The 21,610-nt window shown below is 42.8% G+C and overlaps 1 protein-coding gene across 7 annotated transcripts in view; it reads right to left on the bottom strand.

The window, feature by feature from the left end:
• The window catches only part of RERE (arginine-glutamic acid dipeptide repeats), a 232,565-nt gene that overhangs the window by 93,818 nt on the left and 117,137 nt on the right, over positions 1-21,610 (bottom strand). For 6 of the 7 annotated variants that reach the window (XM_054085460.1, XM_054085461.1, XM_054085457.1 and 3 more), the window contains 3 exons: positions 16,239-16,344; positions 14,640-14,736; positions 11,028-11,132 (listed from right to left, as the gene is read on the bottom strand). In XM_054085460.1, coding sequence (XP_053941435.1) covers positions 11,028-11,132; positions 14,640-14,736; positions 16,239-16,344 — 308 coding nt within the window. Of the gene's footprint in view, positions 1-5,277; positions 5,470-11,027; positions 11,133-14,639; positions 14,737-16,238; positions 16,345-21,610 lie in introns of those variants that run through there. The other variant, XM_054085464.1, reaches the window with a different exon arrangement.

Raw genomic sequence — 21,610 nt, 5'->3', positions numbered from 1 at the left:
GTGACACTTTGTCCTCGCAGTTCTAAAGCAACAGGAGAGGCTGGAGGGTCGAGGCCAAAGCAGCACCACAAGAAAATAGTTGAGAGAGGAGGATGAGAGGGGTACAGGAGTCAGAACAGGCTGCAAGGCTTTCATTGATCAGCTCTAGAAAGAAGGAAAGAGAGGAAGGCAAGCCAGCAGCAACAGCTCCTGCATGACTTCCAGCACAGAAACAAGTTTAACTCTGGTTATCATCTATGCCAGATTCACATCATTTACACCAACAACCGGTAGCCTTTGTCCATGAAAATAATGCAGTGTTGCAAACCATCATAGACCAAAAAGTGTCAACAACCAAACTGCCACAAGAGTCTGCACTACAGTGACGTGCACCAGAGCAGCCTTAGGGACATGTCGGGTTCAGGATTCGCAACACCGACCGCTATGGCAGCACCATCAGAGCCAGACAGGATTCAAAGCCGGAAAATTCTCCAGAGTTTGGAGGCAATGGCACTTCCCTGCACTGTCCTATCCTTGACATAACAGGAATAGGTTGCTCAGAGAAGCGGTGGCTGCCCCATCCCTGGAGGTGTTCAAGTGGGAGGTGTCCCTGCCCATGGCAGGGGGTGGAACTGGATGGGCTTTGAGGTCTTTTCCAAACGAAACCATTCTATGATTTCATGGCATGAATCCCAGTCAGTTCTTCACCCAGCACATCGTCACTAGGAAGCCACACACACTATGTATGTATGGAAGGCAGACCTTCAAGGTCTGGGATCACATGTACAAGGTGGCATCTTGGAAACTGCAATACTGCTTCTTTCATGTTTTCCTTTTCACTACTAAAGTTCAGCAAGAAGCACGCTACACAGTAATTGCACATATTTTATACTGACTTACAATCCCAAGACATTGGTGAGAGAGATGGCACAGCTGCAGGATCACACTGACCCAGCTGTGGTCTTCAACAGCTCATTTAACCCCACACAGATATGGTTTAATTTATCCTGCCACAGTCACCATGCACTCAACACTGGCCAACACGTACTGCACTTCCCCCGGCATTCTGAAACACTCGCTGCTAGCCAGCAGCAGCTCAGAAAACACCCAAATAACTTCATGCTGCCGTTAAGTGTAAAAAACAATACAACACAACCCAAATGTTGTATACAGGGCAGCATTCTGTGCTACTGGTTTAACCAACCACTCTTGGCATGAACATTCCTGATTCTGTGCATTGCGGTCTGAGATGCTTCAACAGGCTTTTCAACCAGCCAGATCACTCAGCTCAGATGACCCATCAAACAGCCTCTGATTCTCTTCAGAGCTCTCCAAAAAGGGTTTTCAGATCCAACCTGTGGGAATCCACTGCAACACACACCCCTCACTAACGCAAACTACACCATGCAAAAGAAGGTTTTGGCAATTAAACCAGCAGCACAATCAGTCCAAGCAGCTTTCCCACCCTGGAACACAGCCTGAGGAGGGGACGGGGCTCCCGAGGTAAGACCAGAGGGGTATCAGAATAGCGATTACTATGCCATCAGCCATCAGGGTGAGGACAGATTGTTCACCAAGGACATGGGTGCAATCAGTTGGAAGATGTCATTTTGATATAACAAAAGATTAAAAGAAGAAAGACGCAACTTAAAGCTAGGATATGCAGAGGTTTGGGGAGGTGGATTTTTGCTTTTAGTAAGCAACAGCAAGCTAGAGCAACAAAATTATTCTTACGAGATTTGGGTTTATTTATGAAGCCTAGAAAGGAAATCAATGACTTAATAAAACCAAAATCAACTATATACATATTATAGTCAGAAAAGATACTCAATTGCAGTTATCCAGTTTAACCCTTATGTAGCCAAACAGTCACTATTATTGGCAAGGTAATCATATTCACAAACTGACAGTATGGTACAACAGGGCAACTCCTAGGTATCTGTGATCTCTGTCAAATGAATATACACCTGAAGTAGTTAGGAAAGACTCAAGAAAAGGATTCTCAAAAAAATCCTTTTATGCAAATAGTCCAACACTCAAGATGAAAAAAATGCTCCTCGGCAGCACTTCTAAAAACATCTGGCAAGGATCATTTTGTTCCATTTCTAGACGGACAAAACAGCAGAGAACTGAATTCCTCCACTCCAACTGCAGCTGGTCAAAAAACAGTTTATCAAGGCCTGAAAGGGACTGGCATCGCATTGAAGAGATCCATTTGGTAGGACATTCTTATTCTGTGCATCCATACAGTAAAATCCACGCTCCTCACTCATCCAATACTACGCAGGCTCTGTCTGCAAAGACTTGGCTATAAAAGAAGAGCTTTACACATATTGGCTCTTTTGCAGCACGAGAGAAGTCATAAGATTTCACCACAGTGATGCAGAATAGCCTGGCTACACAATACAGCTCTATTCTCGTTTTCTCCAAGCATTTGCTTATGGTCACTGTTGGGAGACAGGATCCTGACCCAACGGGACCTCAGTTTGACCAGGAAGATCTTTCTTATGCATTTTACGTTCTTGCATTACACAGTTCAACACGCAAAAAGGACAACCAGATTCCAGCCGCTCAACCTTGAACCAAATGCCCACAACCACCAAGCACCAGTGAGCCAGGTGACTAGGAACAACAGAATCGGGTCCTCTCTCCTCCTCTAAACAGCAGCTCTGTCATTCATAAAGACACTGAGCTGGCCACCCTGCTTCATTTTCATTACATGAGGATCTACGCATGGAGGTCCAGAGGAGGCTACAAAGATGATCAGAGGGCTGGAGCACCTCCCATACAAGGACAGGCTGAGAGAGTTGGGGTTCTTCAGGCTGGAGAAGAGAAGGCTCTGAAGGGGACCTTATAGCAACCTTCCAGTACCTGAAGGGGCTACAAGAAAGCTGGGGAGGAACTGTTTACAAAGGCTTGTGGTGATAGGACGAGGGGCAATGGGTATAAACTGGAGAGGGGCAGATTTAGACTAGACATAAGGAGGAATTTCTTCACTGTGAAGAGTGGTGAGGCAGTGGAACAGGTTGCCCAGAAAAGTTGTGGCTGCCTCATCCCTGGAGGTATTCAAGGCCAGGTTGGGTGGGGCTTGGGCAGCCTGATCTAGTGGAAGGTGTCCCTGTCCATGGCAGGGGGGGTTGGAACTAGATGGTCTTTAAGGTCCTTTCCAACCCGAACTATTCTATGGTAAGCTTTTCCAACAATTATTTTCTACATGAAAGTTTCACTTCAAGTTCCCCCATTTCATATGTCCACCAGGCGCTTGTGCCTTAAAACTTTTATAAGTAGGACTTCAAAATCCCTTCTCTAAGTATCTTAAAGCTCAGAAAATACTTTTGCTAACGGACAGCCTCTAGAAAGTTTGTTTAAAACCTGTTGTAACAGTGTGTTATATTAAAAAAGGCACAGGCAATTTTGTGTTCCGAGTGAAAAAAATCAAGCCTGTGTTTCAGGGCAAAGGAACTTATATGGCAATGCTTTTAGTGATTGCTCCATCTAAAGCAGGAATGAATAAACATGTGCCAACACTTTCATCTTCAGTGCAAGCTCGAACCTGCTGACTGATTGCAGTCAAAACTTTAGGGAAGCTGAGGACTCTGTGTTCTGCACCCATGCTCTGTTTGGTGAAGGAAGCACTTGCAGAAGTTTGAATCAGACAGGAAAGCTTAAAGATAATGTTGTTTTTCATCAGGTTTATGTATATACATAGATATATTATTTATATACACTCTACTCAAAAGGCAGGATGGAAGTGACTATATTACAGCCATTCTGAGACACAAGTTATTGCAAGGAAACAAGCATTCTCTCCACATAGGAATTACCTATGTGTGGTTAATATTTTGCTTGTACATTTTATTCTCTCTAATATATGTTTTCCAATACTGGAATTTGGAATAAGAATGTTTTTAAGTCAGCCCATTCAGCTCTGAGGTGATTCAGCCAGACTGAAGTTCAAGGAAGAAAGAAGGCAACCCAGTAACACCCACCGCATGGGACTATGTGTGCGAAGCTAAAAGTCAGCCTTCTGCTAAGAAGTTCCAGAGACATCAGCATGACCAGCAGAAGAGATCTCATCACCTTCAAACTCAACACACTCCAGTAACTCACAAACAAGTTACCCTGATGGAAGCAGTTCCCCTCAGCAACAGACCCCATGGTGCCGAGATCAGTTCTGCGAGCCATGAGGCCAGGCAAAGGGGCCACAGCACAGCAGCATCCAGCTTTGCGCAGGTTCAGACACTACTGTGAATGAGAACATCCTGCAGAATCAAGTTTGCTGCCAATTCCACACACTCAGGTCCTCTCAAACCCATCTGTATCTAGCAGTGACAGTGACAGCTCTTCCACAAGGACCTCAAAGCCAGTTGTAAACATACCATCTTTACACAAAACTGTAGAGCCAACTCCTCTATTTTATTCACATCCGTCTAAAAATACAGTAGGCTGATAAAACTGACGTGTGTATTGCTTACCCAGCTGCCATGTGAGAAGCTTCTCAATGCATACCATAATACTGCTATATTTTAGATGCAGAAGTGGTATTTGCGTGGGACTGACAAGCAAGCAGAACTATCATGGAATGGTTTGGGTTGGAAAGGACCTCAAAGCCCAGCCAGTTCTAACCCCCTGCCATGGGCAGGGACATCTCCCACTGGATCAGGGCCTCCAAGCCCCATCCAACCTGGCCTTGAACCCCTCCAGGGATGGGGCAGCCACCACTTCTCTGGGCAACCTGGACCAGGGCGTCCCCACCCGCACAGGAAAACATTTCTTCATTGTTTTTTTTTAACTATGCTGCCTACTTTTTTGCCCCCTAAATACTTGAGGAAGCATCAGCAGGACCACTGCCCCTCAGTTCTAACGCAAACACCCACCCTCAGAGCAGCCACTGGCTGCTGTTGCCCGGCCCTCCCTAAAACATCTTTAGCAGGCCCGAACACTTCCTAATCGCTACTCCGGCAGCCCTGCACCTTGCAGCACGCCTCAGCAGCTCCCTACAGACCCACCAGCGGGCTGGCATGCAGACAGCACAACTGACAGTACAGCTGTACCACGAGGGGAATAAAATATAAGCCCACACAGCTTCAGCGTTTTGCTCCATGCACCCCGTAGGCAGCAGAGTCCCTGCTCAGTGCCCTCATGCAGCATCCAAGCAGCTGCACAGCAACGCTGCTGGGATTAGGAGGTTCTGTGGAACATGCAACAGTAATGAAATGATTTCATAAACATTTCAGAAGTCACAAATAACAGCAAAAATCATCATGGTTTAGGGGAGGCCAGAGTGATGCAGCCTACCTGCAGGGGCTGAATGGATCATCCATGACTATGACGGGCTCTTGTGGGTTTAGATGTATTCCTGAACCCTCTACTTAACAGCTAAAACTCTGCCTTTTCCACTCTACCAACTCAAAATGGAGGCACATGCAGTCTGAGAGACCTCGGAGAGCTTTCACTGAGCTTGTGCTATGACCTAAGCCTGCACGCAGAACGCAGAAACTTCGCCCTCAGACTGACAGGACTGAGCATGTGCTGTGACCCTCCCTCATCCACACGCTGTCTCACCACGCAATCAATCTCAACCCTGCAGTTTCCGTAAATACAACGCGCGGCACAGTCTCTGCTGCTCGCACGCCAAGCCAGCGTGCGGAAAAGGGGCCTCGACTGGGGGATCCGGGATGGCCAACACGTGGGAACAGAGTCGCTCAGCACTAGAGGGGCCGATTTCTCATTTCTTCTCCTAGAGACATACACACCGGTTTAAAAAAAAATAGACTTCTAAAAGCTTTTTTCTTTTTTCCTAGTTTGTGATTAGCTTTTAACAAAATTAGAGGTTTCCACAGATGCAAATGGCAGGAGCTTCACATGTCCCTCAAGGGTCCATAGTGGGACCAGGACTGTTTAATATCTTCATCAATGATACAGACAACGAGATCGAGTGCACTCTCAGCAAGTTCGCGGGTGACACCAAGCTGAGTGGTATAGTTGCCAGACCGGAAGGACAGGATGTCATCCAGAGGGACCTGGACAGACTGGAGAAGCGGGGCTGTGTGAAGCTCATGAGGTTTAGCAAGGCCAAGCACAAGGTCTAAACCTGGGTCAGGGCAATTTCTGGTTTCAATACAGGATGGGGGTGATGTGATTGAGAACAGCACTGCGGAGAAGGACTTGGGGTGCTGGTTGATGAGAAGCTCGACATGAGCCAGCAATGTGTGCTCACAGACCAGAAACCAACCATGTCCTGGGTTGCATCCAAAGCAGCGTGGCCAGCAGGGAGGGAGGGGATTCTGCCCCTCCATTCCTCTCTGGTGAGACCTCATCTGGAGGACTGTGTCCAGGTCTGGAATCCTCAACATAAGAAGGAGATGGAGCTGTTGGAATGGGTCCAGAGGAGGCTACAAAGATGATCCGAGGGCTGGAGCACCTCCCATACAAGGACAGGCTAAAAGAGTGGGGCTTGTTCAGGCTGGAGAAGAGAAGGCTCTGAGGCGACCTTATAGCGACCTTCCAGTACCTGAAGGGGCTACAAGAAAGCTGGAGAGGGGCTGTTTACAAACACTTGTGGGGATAGGACAAGGGGAAATGGGTATAAACTGGAAAGGGGCAGATTTAGACTGGACATAAGGAGGAATTTATTCAGTATGAGAGTGGTGAGGCCCTGGCCCAGGTTGTCCAGGGAAGTTGTGACTGCCCCATCCCTGGAGGTGTTCAAGGCCAGGTTGGATGGGGCCTTGAACAGCCTGATCCAGCGGGAGGTGTCCCTGTCCATGGCAGGGGGGTTGGAACTGTATGGGCTTTAAGGTCCCTTCTTCCAACCCGAACTTCTCTATGATTCTACGATGATTTTAAAATACAAGTCAGCTGTTAGGAGACAAAGCAGCAAGGTGATTCACAAACTACTTGTATTCTACCTATCGATAATGCCATACATGAGAACATTTACAGAATGACTTCTCAGCAGCAATGCCTCAGCCATTTACAAACATGGGTGAACACAACAGGAATCCAAGAGGAGCCCTACTTGACTCGCTGTTTGAAGTAACTGTGATGAAATTTTCCCTGACTGCAGACTAGAAGGTGGTAACTACTCCAAAGATACTACACAGTCGTTACCAGCCGACCAATGTAATTACCAACACTGCCAAGGCCAAACATTATCTGATCTTCATTCCAACTACAGCTGAAATGTATTTCTCATTTTTTTTTGTTGCTATTGCTTTGGGTTGGTTTTTTCCCCCCCTTCAAGTTCACAACATGAACTTGAGAAGTAGTTTTCAGTTTTTATGCTATATGTACCCATAGAAATAACATTTTTCAAATGATAATAGGTGTGAGATCAGCCAGAACCCAAGGAAGTTACATGTCCTTTTATCTAAATATAGTTTGTGGGCTGTGTGTGTCCGTTTTGTTGAAAAGAAATCAAGTACAAGGCAATTCAGTCCATGACAGCACCTAGTGACACAAGTGAGGGTGCTCAGCATCTTCCATAGTTCTTTCCTGCAAATAATGGACATGGGTAATACTAAATTACAGCAAATTTGTTTTGTAAGACATCCAGAAGCCATCTGTTTCATATCACATGGGTATACCACACAAACAGCCCCCAATCCCCGCATCAGGAGGATTCTGGTATTTAATAGTGCTAAACCTACCTTTCTTTTTAAAAAAATGGACTCTCAATACACTGTAGGAACGGTCTTTAACCTACGCTACAAATTGTCAGCGTTCTACAAACTGTCAGCATAGAAAGATCTCATTTTAAGGCTCTGATTTGAGACATAAGGATGGATACATTTCAAAACAAGTACGATAATTTCACCTTTTATCACTGCCCTAAGCATTACAATCCCATACAAAACCATACAAAACTGCCCTAAGCACTACAATCCCATACAAAAACATAGATTCCTAGAGTGGTTTGGGTCAGAGGAGACCTTTAAGATCATCCAGTTCCATCCCCTGCCATAGGCAGAGACAGCTCCCACTAGAAGGTGTCCTCACTGCTGAGAAAGAACCAGACAAAAGATCAAAAGAGCAAAGCAGAGCTCTGCACATTTCAGCCTGTGCTCACATTTTGGTTGTGGATAGCAATTTCTCAAGGGCAATATTAAGAGGAAGCTTTGAAAATGCTATGTACACACACATAGCTCTGTACCCGCTTCCTGAATTTGTAAGAACCTCCACTATTCTTATCTGCTGCTAGAACTGAAACTTGTACTCCTTCCACTGTCCTTTCCACTGAAAAGAGAAAAGAGGAATAAAAGAGGCTCTTGATCCAGACTTTCAACAGAAAATAGGAAGCCACAAAGGACAAGAAAATTCAACAGTAAGTCCCCTTCAATATCACTCTTGGGAACACTCAGAGACACCAACACTCATTCAGCTCACAACATCACCCAACAAGAACACTAACAAATCCAATGGAATTTAAATCTATGTCAGTGTCAGACAATATTATATCCCGTATTTATTTAGTCCTGAGATCAAAGAACCAATTGCCCAGTACATACCAGTATACTACAAAACCAGGCAAACACCAACAGTGCAGGCACGCCCACGTCTTGAGTGAGAGCCCAAAGCTGTTTCTCTAAGTCCATACACATGTCAGGGTATAAAACGAAGGACTGCGAGAAGTTCTTGCCAGAACCAGGTACATCTGGCACTGTACTACAGGCAGGGCAAGAACTGGAGTTGTAGTGAATGACGGTAAGATGTGAGTGGTGAGAAACAGCTGTCTGAGCTCAGGCAGAATGTCCAACAGCATCCCCAAGCCTTTAACATGAAAACATCAAAAATTATTAGATTTCCAACACATTCCACTGTGTTTGAGAGTCCTGGAAAGGTACATGATCGTCTTAGGCTGAACGCAAAATAAAATGACTCAAACAGGAACGCATTGTCATAAATCAAATCCACCACTCCAACTCATTTGGTTTAAGAATGGCTCCTCACACACTTGTACAAGGCAGCTGAGGGGTCCCACTGCAGAACTCCAAACGTTACCCACACCATCCTATTACTTCAAGCCATCATGAACATTTTCCACCCTTTCCATGCAAATCAAACCATGACACTCGAAAAGCTGAAGTTCAAGATGAAGTTTTGGTTCTCTGGACAAACCACCAACAGGTCATCCTGGAATGTGTGTTAAAACACTTTTACTTCCAAGACCTAAGTAAATCTAAAATTAGGTATTCAAAGAGGCAGCAGCAGCAAACACACAGGTCAAAAACAATCAACAACTCTGACCCCACTCCTCTTCCTAAACTTGCCCCATTCCAAGACAAAACAGAGCTAGAATGATGGGGAAAAAAAAACCAAAAAAAAACCAAAAAAAAACCACAAAAACCCCACACAAACACAGAGAAACAAACAAATGTGGCTGCAAACAAATAAAGAAAACTCTAGGACTGGAGAGCTGGCTAGTCCCAGTAATTAGCTGATCACTAAGAGCCACACTTTGTCATTTCATTGATCTTTGCAGGCTCAGACATTTCCTAATAGCTGGAAGAACCTAACGCCTACTGTTATGCAGAAAGTGTGTTTAAAACTGCACTGACAACTGACATAAATAGCATTTCATAAGAGAAATCATCCATTAAACACAGAACTTGAACATTAATACAAATAATTCACTTGGCATTCACATCCTCAAAACTAAAATGCACTGAAGAGTGACAAAGTTAAATACACAGGTCAAGCATGATGAGAAACCTTTGATATTCAGCATGACAAACTTCACAAACGCCTCGCCTTGGCAGATCGCTCAAAACCCCACAGAAATGACGTTACGAAACATTTTAAAACATTGGGGTTTTAAAATATTATAGGATTTCAAGCCCTTTTGCCAGAGCTCAGCACCACACCAGCCAGATGGCCTCTAGGGACTTACCCTGACATCGCCTGCAATAAACATAACCTGAATCGATGCTGGGAGTTTACTCAGCCCAGCAAACTGCCTCGGACACACGGACAGCTCAGAACACTTCGAAGCAAGGTACAGGAAGCCTCATAAACAGGCAATTACAGAATAATATGCCCCCACAGGGAGATTCTTCCTAACTGCAAGCAGTCAGTGGCTGGCTGTGCCCTGGATCATAAAGATTCAGATCTGCCTTAAAAACAGTAAATGGACAATGTAACAATTCCAATATTTATTTTTTTTATATGCATATCTAATCCCCACTTAAAATAATGTTGTTCTCCATGATATCTCCAGAATTCAAGGCCCACAGTCTAATTATGTTTCCTGCATCGAAAGAAACAACTCAACCTCCAGCCAGCACAGACCTTGCTGAGCCCTGTTATACATCATTAATTTTATACTCAAGTGCACTCCAAGTACACTCCAAATACACTCCTAGACAGGAAACTCTTTTAAGGCTAGTGTTTGTAAGGCATTATTGTGTTCACAAAACTACATACGTGCAAAAATAAGAAACACAACGAAGGTACAAAAGCTTTGCTTTCCCAACACAGATGATGAAGACTGGTTGGACAATTCCCAGGCAGGCTGAAAGGACCGTGAAATGAAAAAGCACACTGAACATACCTTCCTCAAACACACATTAATTCCCAAATAAGCTCTTTCTGTACCTCTAATTTGCTCCAGGCCAGCAAAGCATAAAATAGGAATTATCGCTATGGGACCCATATGAGTATTCGCACATGAATCACAAATTCCCACACTCAAAACTTCCAATTTCATTACTTCAAAGTGTGTGAATTTCAACATTGCTAAAAATTCTAGCCAATAGTTGCAACCTTCAAAAGAATTTAACAATTCTAAAAACCCAGTCTGTAGCAGTATGTTATTTACCCAGAGAGGCAACCAGGCATCACGATTCACAATCTTGTTATCTACTGCTCAGTCTTCTCCTATGCACAGACTCAGCAGGAAGAGCTGGCTTGTCCTTGCTTTCTCTTCCATCCCACCTTCCAATTAGCATCACACTCAATTTTAACTTTCCCTCTCTTGAGTAGTTTTCCTGCTCCTACAGGCTCAGATCAGAGGCAAAACGCTTGCCTTTAAAAGATGCTTCACTTACCTTGTCTCTGGATTATAGCCCAGTATGTAGAAAAATGAGTCCACTCGGGCTTTAAACTCTCTAGCAGCAAAGATGTCAGAGAAATGGGAGATGTTACACTTTCCTCTGCAAGAAAGAAGGAAAATAGTATTAGAATTCTATCTTCAATAAGAGCTATTTTAATTAAGTGCCACTGCAATCTGTGTATAAGCCACAGACATCCTTGTGTTCTCATACATGTCTAGAACTTCATAAACATAAGCTGTTGTAACAAATAACCATGCAGATTCTTCCCACTGCAGAAAGGGAAGAAAATTCAGTTACTGTGCCTCAGATGGTGTTCTACCGAGATTCATTAATTCCCATTTGGCCAGTACACATTCCTGAGGTGCCCAAATTTAATCAGACAAATGAACAACATCAACCCTAGAAATACAAACCTCCAAATGTCGCGTTTTCAAAGTTTTTACAGACCTATTACACTTACATTTTTAAAGACGCTTCCAGAATTCTACTATTCATTTTATTTGGAATGTCAGCTTTTTACTTAGAAAGCTAACCACAACATCAGTTTTACAATGTTTCTAACTAAAAAGGAAAGCTATGCTGGTTTTAGCAATCCTACTGAACGCCATTTGCTATTATAAACCAAGCTGCTATGGGGCTTGTTTAACACTATAAAAAAAAAGGTTTGCCAGTCTTGGTTAAAACAGAATGAAAAGTGCTATTGCCACCAGTACGCCAAGATGAATAATTATCTTGCCTGTAACAACAGTGGATCTTTTTGCCTACTCTTCTCAGCAGAGCTTAAATGGTTGTGCATGCTTGGAAAACAGCACTAGAAAGGTGAAATGCAAAGCTCCCTTCCTAATTTTTCCCCGCTAAAGCACTTCAGAGAGACTTACCAACCACAGACACTAAGTGCTTTGCCTTGTAACGCGGGCTCTCCAATACACAAACACCAGCTCCTGCTGGTGAGGAAAGCAGCCCAGGAGGATGAAGGATGACTAAAGTTCCAAGACAAAAATCAATCTGGCTATCCTGTGAGCTGAGGCTGCAAAACTGTCCCTAGGATTGCCTAATTCTCAGTCAACTGCCATCCTGGCCAAGGACAAAGCCACCCTGGATTGTGCACAAGTCATGCCAGGTTGCAATGTAACATTAACAAGGTTTGGAATTGAGACATCACACAGAGAAATACTGAAGGGCAAACTCGGTCACTAATATTTATTTCATCCCTGGTGGCTGAAGCTGTTAGAGGTTCCTACTTGAGTAATTTAGAAATAAAACGAGAAGGGGTGTTTGTTTGGATATTTCACATTAAATTCACATTTTAAAATTACTGGGAAAAAAGAATTTTGTTTCCTTTCAATAATTCCTGACAGTTAATAAGCATTTTTCAGATAACCTTTATTATCTATATTCATGAGAGCAGTACATCTTGTTCAGTGCATTCCAGACAAGTAGCACTACATATTACCGCATAGGTAAAAAGGACATAACTTTTATTATACACTTCCACAGGGATCTACAAGTATCCTCTAGTTAAATGTTTCCACTGGTTGGAGCAAAAGATTGATAGTTATAATCACTGGTTTTATTTCCCAGTTCATCATCAATTCATTGTGTGACCAGAGCTATTTGCTTGCAGAGAAATAGTCTCCTATTACAATAAATTAGAATTTCATGTTAACCCTCCTTTCATGCATCACAATACATTCTGCCTCATCTGTGTTCTCAGACTGCAAGAACACCATGTGCAATTACCCTTATGTTCCAATGGTACACTGAAAATTACTGGTGTGTATTAATCACAATTTGCTAGAGAATAATCAGCAAAAATATAACCTTTATCCCGCAAAAAGTGCATTCCTCCCAACTATCAGCATCTTGAGATACCATCTACAAGCCTGTAAAGATTATCAAAAGCATGGACAATTCAGAACACAACAAAATAGCACTGAAACCCCAGGCCAACAAAGACACAAGGGAGTTATATGAAAGGTGTCAATGGTCAGTTGGGTGTTTAAGCAGCCTCCATCCTCTTAAGAAGGGGAAAGAAGTTATTTTTCAAGTTTGCTTTGAAAAAGAAATCCGCTTTTATCTTTTGTTCCATTTTTAGCTTTTCTTTAAAGAAGAAAACAGAAAGGTTGTAGAAGAGAAGTTAAAACATTCCCAGGGAAAATTCCATATACATAGTTCAGTTGCTCTTTACTTAAGCAGACAGATTTCCAAGATTGGTTCCATTCAGACAGCTAACATCCTGCTAGTTCGTTTCTAAGAATGTCCATTTAAAATGAGAAGAACTTCTGTAACTCAGAGAAGGCATGGTGGAATTCCATAAGGTTACAATATCCGAGTTTATTAATAAGTCTATGTGAATCAACAACCTCTTCCACCCTCAGAACAGCAGTTGCAGGTAATTTGTTCTAAAGTAAGCAGCTTCAGCAAACTGACTGAACAAAACATGTCCCCAGATGGTTCTAGTGAGGCATCATTGGAGCATTATCATCAGGGAGATCGGTTCTGACAATATCTGTGCGTGTCTGGCATGCTGAAAATCACAGAATCATGGAATCATTAGATTGGAAAGGACCCAATGGATCATCGAGTCCAACCATATGTGCTGAAAAATGATGTCTCGTCATTTCTATTTGAACACACTTTGAAGTAATGGAGTAGAGAAGGCTCCAAAGAGAAGAGAAGGGTCTGAGGAGACCTCAGAGCTACCTCCCAATACCTGAAGGGGGCTACAAGAAAGCTGGGGAGGGACTGTTTACAAAGGCTTGTAGTGATAGGGCAAGGGGCAATGGGTATGAACTGGAGAGGGGCAGATTTAAACTAGACGTAAGGAAGAATTTCTTCACAATGACAGCAGTGAGGCACTGGCCCAGGTTGCCCAGGGAAGTTGTGGTTGCCCCGTCCCTGGAGGTGTTCAAGGCCAGGCTGGATGGGGCTTTGGCAGCCTGATCCAGTGGGAGGTGTCCCTGCCCATCACAGGGGGGTGGAACTGGATGAACTTTAAGGTCCCTTCCAACCCAAACCATTCTATGATTCTATGATTCTATCCTCTCTGCCTCAGCAAAGATTACACACTTGAGTCAAAACTCGAGTGGGTAAAGAGAGCCGCAGCCTGCAGGGAAGGCCAGATGACACAGAGCACAGCACCGGGGTCCATTACCTCCTGTCTGCATGGCTCAGGGCTCAGTTTTCAATGGAGCTCTTAGCAGAGCTGCAACAATGACAAGTGCCTCAGAGCAAACGCCTTTAACGCAATTTAATCAGAGCAACACGCCAACAGTTACTTTACTGGGAGAGGCTATTGTTAACAGTGAAATCAAACGCGAGGAGAGAAGGGGAGTATTTCTGCCCAAGCAGAAGTTGGAACTAGCAATAACTTCAATTAGCAATAATGGGAAACAGTATTTTCTGAGCAACACTGATTAACTGAGATTATAAGGAGACCGTAGAATTATAGCTTCTTTTTGAATGGGAACAGATAACAGCAGTTAATTACTGCAGGAGATGAGGAGAAAGCTGAGCAGTGCACTAACAAACCCACAGAAATCCAGAAAAAGCAGCTCTCTCAAAAAGATTTTTCTCATCCACAGCACCACATCCCCTATAACTTACCTAAGTGCAGCAGCGTGGTATGTGTCAACATAATCTGAAATGAAGAGCTCTCGGTTCTTGATAACCGGGTCTGTAATAACGAGCTCTCGTCCAGAGTCTGCCAGAAAGCAAAAATACAAACAAAAACCACCAACACATTAGCTGAAGTCAGAAAGCATCTACCATCACCATTTGCAGGTACTTTTTAGAGGCCAAAGTTTAAAGATCTTTGTCAGATACACACTCCTCAGTGCGACAGATGACAAATGTTCAAATGGTTTATATGGCCTGTAAGGTATGGAAATAACGTGAAACTTTTTTTACACATGAACTCTCTCTTGCCATCTCTAAAGAACTGCTGAAGGAAAACAAATTTTAGGGGTTGGATGACACATTTTATCCATTGAAGTAGCCACTCTCAAGTGAAAGGTACGAGGCAAACTAATCTATTACTGGCTTTTAGGTTCTATGTTAAGGTTTTGGTTGTTTTGTGTATTTAAACTCACATCTTCAACAAAATCTCGACAGTACTAAGTGCTCTGGCTTGGAGATAAATATTAATATTCATGTCCAAATACAAAAATACTCAGAGTTAACAGACAACTGGAAGACAAGTTTTTCCATGACTTCTTTATACCTCTGAAAAACACACAAGAATAGTTCTCCACATGCACAAGCATGACATAAAAAAAGCAGTGATGTTAACCTGCTCAGTGATGTTAAAATGCTCACTTTTTGACAGTCTATAATGCCATTGTTGGAAATTTCAAATAAATAAGAGAAATGTTAGGTTTGTGCAGATTTTGCTAAAAGCACACACAAAATGTCCTTAATGCCTGCAAAAAAGAGAACGTGCCGCGTTTCAGGCATCAATTTTTATCATCACAATTCAGCATGGAGTTTCTATTTTAACAGCTGCCTCAAGGAAAGTACCTGGTAAGAATATAAGCAAATGTTCTGTCTTCCCTAGAGGCAAGGAATAAACAGCACTGGAATATGTGCTAAAGTTTCTTCTGCTTTTATTAAACCCAAGATCACACTTGTTTTTGCAAAGAGAAATGGGGAAACTCTGCTACGAGTTCTTCAGTCACATTAGGGGGGTTGGAACTAGATGGTCTTTAAGGTCCCTTCCAACCCAAACTATCCTCTGATTCTATGAACACTTACTGCAATAATAATCACAGTGAGTATCCACACATGAATATAACGAATGTAGAAATGTAATTCTCATGACAGTATGGCAGAATTACAAAAAAATAGAAGAGATTCACCATTTCTTCAGACAACCTGGTCTTCAGCCAGTTAGCTATTGGTACGCTGTCCAGGCAGACTACAAAGGATCCAACCTTATTTTTCACTTCTTAAGGCATTAGTACAGTATAGCAGAGTATTTAAACCATACCTGAAGTGTATTTGATGATGGCTACGGTCACAGGACATACACTAGTTAGAACAAACAAGGCAGATATGAAACACTACGACTGATCTTCTAATGTATTGTCTTCATCAACAATCCTTGCTTCATATCCCTAGGCAAAAGCGTTCTTGCTTTCTGCACCATTAAAACTCGAAATTCAGAGTACAAGTAAAGAAGGCTTTACTCTCCAGAGCCTAACTTACCATTCTCATTGTGTCTGTCCTGAACCAAATGCTGATAGACTGAATCTGGGACTTCGGACTGGCGATAGTACCATTTGACATTCATAAGGAGGTGGTCCCGTTTACTCTGAAAAAGAAAGTCTAAAGGCATTACTAAAAAGTAAATCAGACCACATCTAACACAATCTTCTTAAGTATAAAATTTGTTTTCACACCGAAGAAAACTTGGTGAGACCCAAAAGCAAGAACATTTTTCTATGGCAATGAAACAAGGGCAAGGTGCTAATGATTGACTGTCAAACTGGACAAAGGCATCGAGAATCTGCTGCATCAGCACACAGTTGTATATCTAAATAACAGACCAGCAAGTGCTCGTGTATTCATGCACAAAACTCTAAGCCAAGAAAGGAGAAGGCAGGGATCAGAAAATGATTGGAAGTTTTGGCCTTGTGCAGCATGATCGATTCCTAAAAACAAAAAGTATCTATGGCTAAACACAGAAAAAGGACTACAAAAAGCAATGTAATTCAATGCAGCTGTTCGTAACAGTTGAAACCCAAAGATAGCACCTTTTTCTCCCCCTAAGGACAGATGGATTCAGACATTTTACACTTTATTACACTCCCTTACACAAAGAACAGGATGCTGCTCTTCAACGTTAATAACTACAGGCTCTGCTCATGTACCTCACAAAACCAACAGCAAAACTGATACAGAACTCTTCCTCTACTGTTCTTTTTTCATCTGAGAATCCAGGCACCAGTTTGCTCCTTCTTAGAAAAACTGAAGCATAAACCACTTGAAAAGAAAATTTTTCAATCAATTTATTAGAGATCCTGCTTCAGTTTATCTTTGAAACCCTGGGTAGTGAACTCTTTCTACTGCTCCAACACACTTGAAGAAACAGAGGAATGCCTGAAGGGAAAGGAACATTCTTTCAGCATGAGGCAGCTGCAAGCACCCATTGTTGTTCCTGGACCACAGCCCTCCAGACCCTTGGAAAGCTGTCCTTAAACATTCACTTTTATAAGTTGAAGCACCAGAAAGCGCTTATCATACCGTTATCACTTATTGCCTTGTCGTTCCGGCAATTTCCACTTCTTCTGCTTAATAAATATCATCAAAATAATTCCATCAAATGCACTACTCCTGAAGCCTTTGACTAAGCCTACATGTAATACCATCGAAAAGCTGCTAGCGGCAGCATTGGGCCAGAGAAGAGTTTGCTACTGAATCCCACATGTGCTCTATGGAATCAAAAACCAGACAGGAACATCCTGAAACCTGCACCTACTGCTTGTTTTTCAAATAACACTTTCACAGCCAAATAGGAGCAGCTTGGCTAACGCAAAATCAAAAGCAACGAGCCTGAGAGGTCACACTGATCGCTGCTGCCTGCTGTTCAAAAGAGGTGAGTGCAGGCTTTTCTGTTCTGAAATCAAATTCTGTGCATCATTTATGAAGAGCTTCTCTGAATTGAGGACAAAAAATGTTAAATGTTTTGTTATCCTCTTGCTGATTTCATAAATTCCATTACAGGATACAATGATTACAGGAAACATTAACACCATGCTTCTCTGCAAGTTCTCTTTGCATTGCTTAGTTAAGAGGGAAAAGCATCCTTCGTGTGTGACAGGAAGCCCTAAGAACATACTCAGTGGCACTTCATGGAACTACAACTGCTCGCTTGCAAGTAGGGACACTTCACAACAGGCATCAAAATCAAGTGCTCCCATTTCCTTGTACCGTCCCACTAAAGTTGAGTGTGTTCCAAACATTTCCACAGAGCATGAAGCAGGCAGGAGCTCACAAGTACCTGTGACCACAAAGGAGGGCTACAAAATCCAGTACAGAATTTTGTTAGGGAAGCAGAGGAGCTCGAAGTCTACACCATGTTTTGTCAGGGATGGTGCTTACAAATGCCGATCTACAAATCAAATCACCACAAGTCCGAACACCAACCACCAGCCACTGGGGAGACCTGAGAAAAGGGAACGAGTTGGTATAAGCTGATAAAAAAGCGCTACGGTGAAGAGGACAAAGTTATGAAATGATGACTGAACGGACACAACCTCATGTGTAATCTCACAGGGATTCCGCTGCAGGAGCACAGCTTTGCAGAAGGAACTCGGGAAGAGTAACAGCTTTGGGCAAAGGAATATCTTCTGTGTATGCACCGACTGAGGTTATTTTACAACAAAAAGGGAGGGATCAGGACAGTCAAATGTTTTCATTGCCTCAGCAGCAGAGAGAGAGGTGAGGTCACAGCTTTACTGCGCATCAGGCCAAGACTAATGGAGATGGTGACGCAATCGCCTCACTTCCCTGTCTCTGCTTCTTATTATATTATGGAATAGCACAGGGCTTTTAGCAGCATGGGTATGAGGCCAAGGTCAACACTCAGCAAGCATCCTGATACACTTGGATGGAAACCAGTGGTTGGAAGCGAGGTTTTTCCACTTGCTGCCATAAGGGACCACCTCACTCTCTCCCCTCCTCCCTGAAGCCTTTCCCAGTTTGTCGTTTAGTCAATGCAAAGAAGTTTAGGCTCATTGCTGTATCCCTCCTGCAAGCTTCACCACAAACACCAAAGTTCCCAATGCATTAAAAAAAAGAGAATAGCAGTGGATTACACAAGAGCTTATTCGGAATATTCATACAAGAACACACAAGGAAGGCAGGCAAAGTATTTACTATGTTTTGCAGTATTTTATCACTTCATCACTCAAAAATATCATACTTTAGCAAAGCGTAACATCTGTATACAGTCCAGACCTTCCGCTAGCTAAAGCATTTTAGTTCAGATGGGAGGGTGCTCAGTTCCCACTTTGAAACTCTCAGACTCACAGAATGCCCGAGTCTTTCCCTTCACTGTGTTCTCTGCACAGCGAAAGAGAACAACATCCCCTCCCCTGAAATCAGTTTACAATCAGGAAGCACGGGGAATGAGATTGAATTTCAGGAGGCTGGCTGAACCAAAGGCATTCTCAGAGAGATGATGAATTGCCCTACACTGCAACTTGCCAAGAGGAATGCGATTGACTTCTGGAAGCTGATCATGTAGTTGTGAGGCGTTGTCAGAGGGGAAGATTACAAAGAAAAAGAAATCACAAGGGTTTTCATAACATGGAAAAGTGGCTTTTCCATTACGCTTCAGAAACAAAAATAACACCTCTTTAAGAGCTACAGACGAGAAAGATGAAGGTATAATGAAAACTGAAAGAGATAATAAAAACAACAATCAACCCATATGGTGTGTGTAAGCATAGATTTGAAGCTAAGGCATACACCAAATTTCTACACTATTAACCCCTAAAAACTAAATTTTAGGAAATAGGCATTTAAAATCAACTATAAGTGACAGGAAAACACAAACACGGCCCGTGTACATATCTTAAAAAATAAGACTCATCTTTCAAAAAAGAAAGCAGCACCAACTCCACGATGCCAACTGGTCTTCACCAACTGAACCACAGAATGCATAGCATGACTCAATGCCTCTGTATGTAAGGAACACAGCAACAAAAGCTCATCATTTACCACAGAGATGGGCAAGTAACTTTTTACAGAAGAGCCTCTGGACAAAGATGCAACTAAAAATAAGCTGACATCCTGATGAGCTGCTATTTGTGCTCTGCTGGTTGTGGCTGTGTTGGGGTGGGCTTTTTGGCTTTGTGGGGTTTTTGGTTAGGTTTTTTGTTTTCTTGAGTTTTGGATTTAGTTTGAGCGGGAGGTGTATCTGATCTCATTCCTGAATACCTCTCTTAACCATCATTGCTGCTTTTTGTCTAATTAATTTAAAAGCTTCCTCTTTCAAAGTAATTTCTGGATCTACTCTCCATGCATTATAATGTGGGGTTTAACTTGAAGCTTAAATCTCCCTGAAGATTTAAAACGTCTGTCAGAATCCTGGTTTCCACATTTACATCCTTCATTGCACCGGAATTCCTAGACACGCTGTTTTGTCAGCCAGTTTTCTAAATACGTATGTCATTTCGAGCAGACTACTCTTGGAGGCGTCACGGCGCCAGCTTCTGTGGTACACTATGCATCTTAAAACCATGTGCACACAAAAGAAGCGGCCCCTCCTTCTTACAGTGTTAGTTTTCTTTTTACACCTTTACATGCGAAGGCTGTAGACAGGCACACACCAAACCCAGCCTTGCAGAAACCACAGAAAGAGCAAGGGTTTCAAAGTGTCTGTCTGTCTGTTGGCTCAAAAAGCTTCCCTGTGCACAGAACTCCATTTGTCCCTTAAATGAAAATACTGTCTGATGCAAAAAGTACTTATTTGGGAGGCACGTTGTTGCTGCTGCTTTGGTTTTTTTGTTCCTTTTAAAACATATAAATCAGCTTTGGACATTCAGCAAGAACTAGATCTGTAGACGGATTAGAGCATCCCAGTTCACAAATATCTGGGCAACTTCTAGTTATAGATGAACCTCTCCTTTAAAAGGGACAAAACTGATCTTGCAGGCTCTCTTTAATATGAATGCACAAATTTCCATAGCATTTGTGACAATTCCAAGGTGCCAGCAGGTTTTTATTTCTTAGAAAACACTTAAAAACAGCTTTACCGCACATTACAATTCCCATCTGAAGAGATTTCACATTCTTTTCCCAGGGTTACAACTAACCGAACCACACAAATGATCACAGATGTCTTGCAGACTCTTTCAGAGGGATTTAAGCAGTATCCTTTATTACTTGCCCTACTTAGATACCATGTTAAATCACAACAAGCTTTGGAAGCAATATACCAATTGCCAGTGCTGACAGATGGGCATGCTGGAGTTGGAGAATAGTGGCTATCACAAAGAAAAACAGCAAAATGGAAACAAGGAAAGGAACATCATCCCTTAATAGGTATATTCGAACAAATGAATTTTTCTATCTGAAAATAATGTGTTTTATTCTAAGTTGCTGAATTCTTTGTATTATTTTACCATGCTAAATATTTTAAGGGTCACTACACTGTGCACAATGAACACCTCTTGCACCGCAGCACAGCAGTTCTGGCCCATAAAGCCAGTTTTCCAGTGGATATTATAGTTATTTTTTAACACTACAACTTAACCCAACCCACTGGTGCACTGATTGTTCCCAAAACTGCTTATCTCACAACATACAAACAGTTCTAACGATGCCCCACGACAGAGCATCTCCCCGACTCCAAAACACGAGACCTGACCCGCTCTACTCATCACGCCCCACCCCTGCTGAGCCGAATCACTACCTACGTCCCTACTCCTGCTCAAGTATCCGTACACTTACTCAGTTTTTACATTTACTAATATTAAAAGGAGGGCGAAAAAAAAAACAAAATAGAGACCAGATCTCCTGCAGTGGGGGGGGAGGCAGAGAGGAACAAACAAATAAAGAGCCAAAGAGAT

Source organism: Cuculus canorus, chromosome 21, assembly GCF_017976375.1.
Source record: "Cuculus canorus isolate bCucCan1 chromosome 21, bCucCan1.pri, whole genome shotgun sequence".
Lineage (NCBI taxonomy): Eukaryota > Metazoa > Chordata > Aves > Cuculiformes > Cuculidae > Cuculus > Cuculus canorus.
This window is presented reverse-complemented; position numbering and strand designations above follow the sequence as displayed.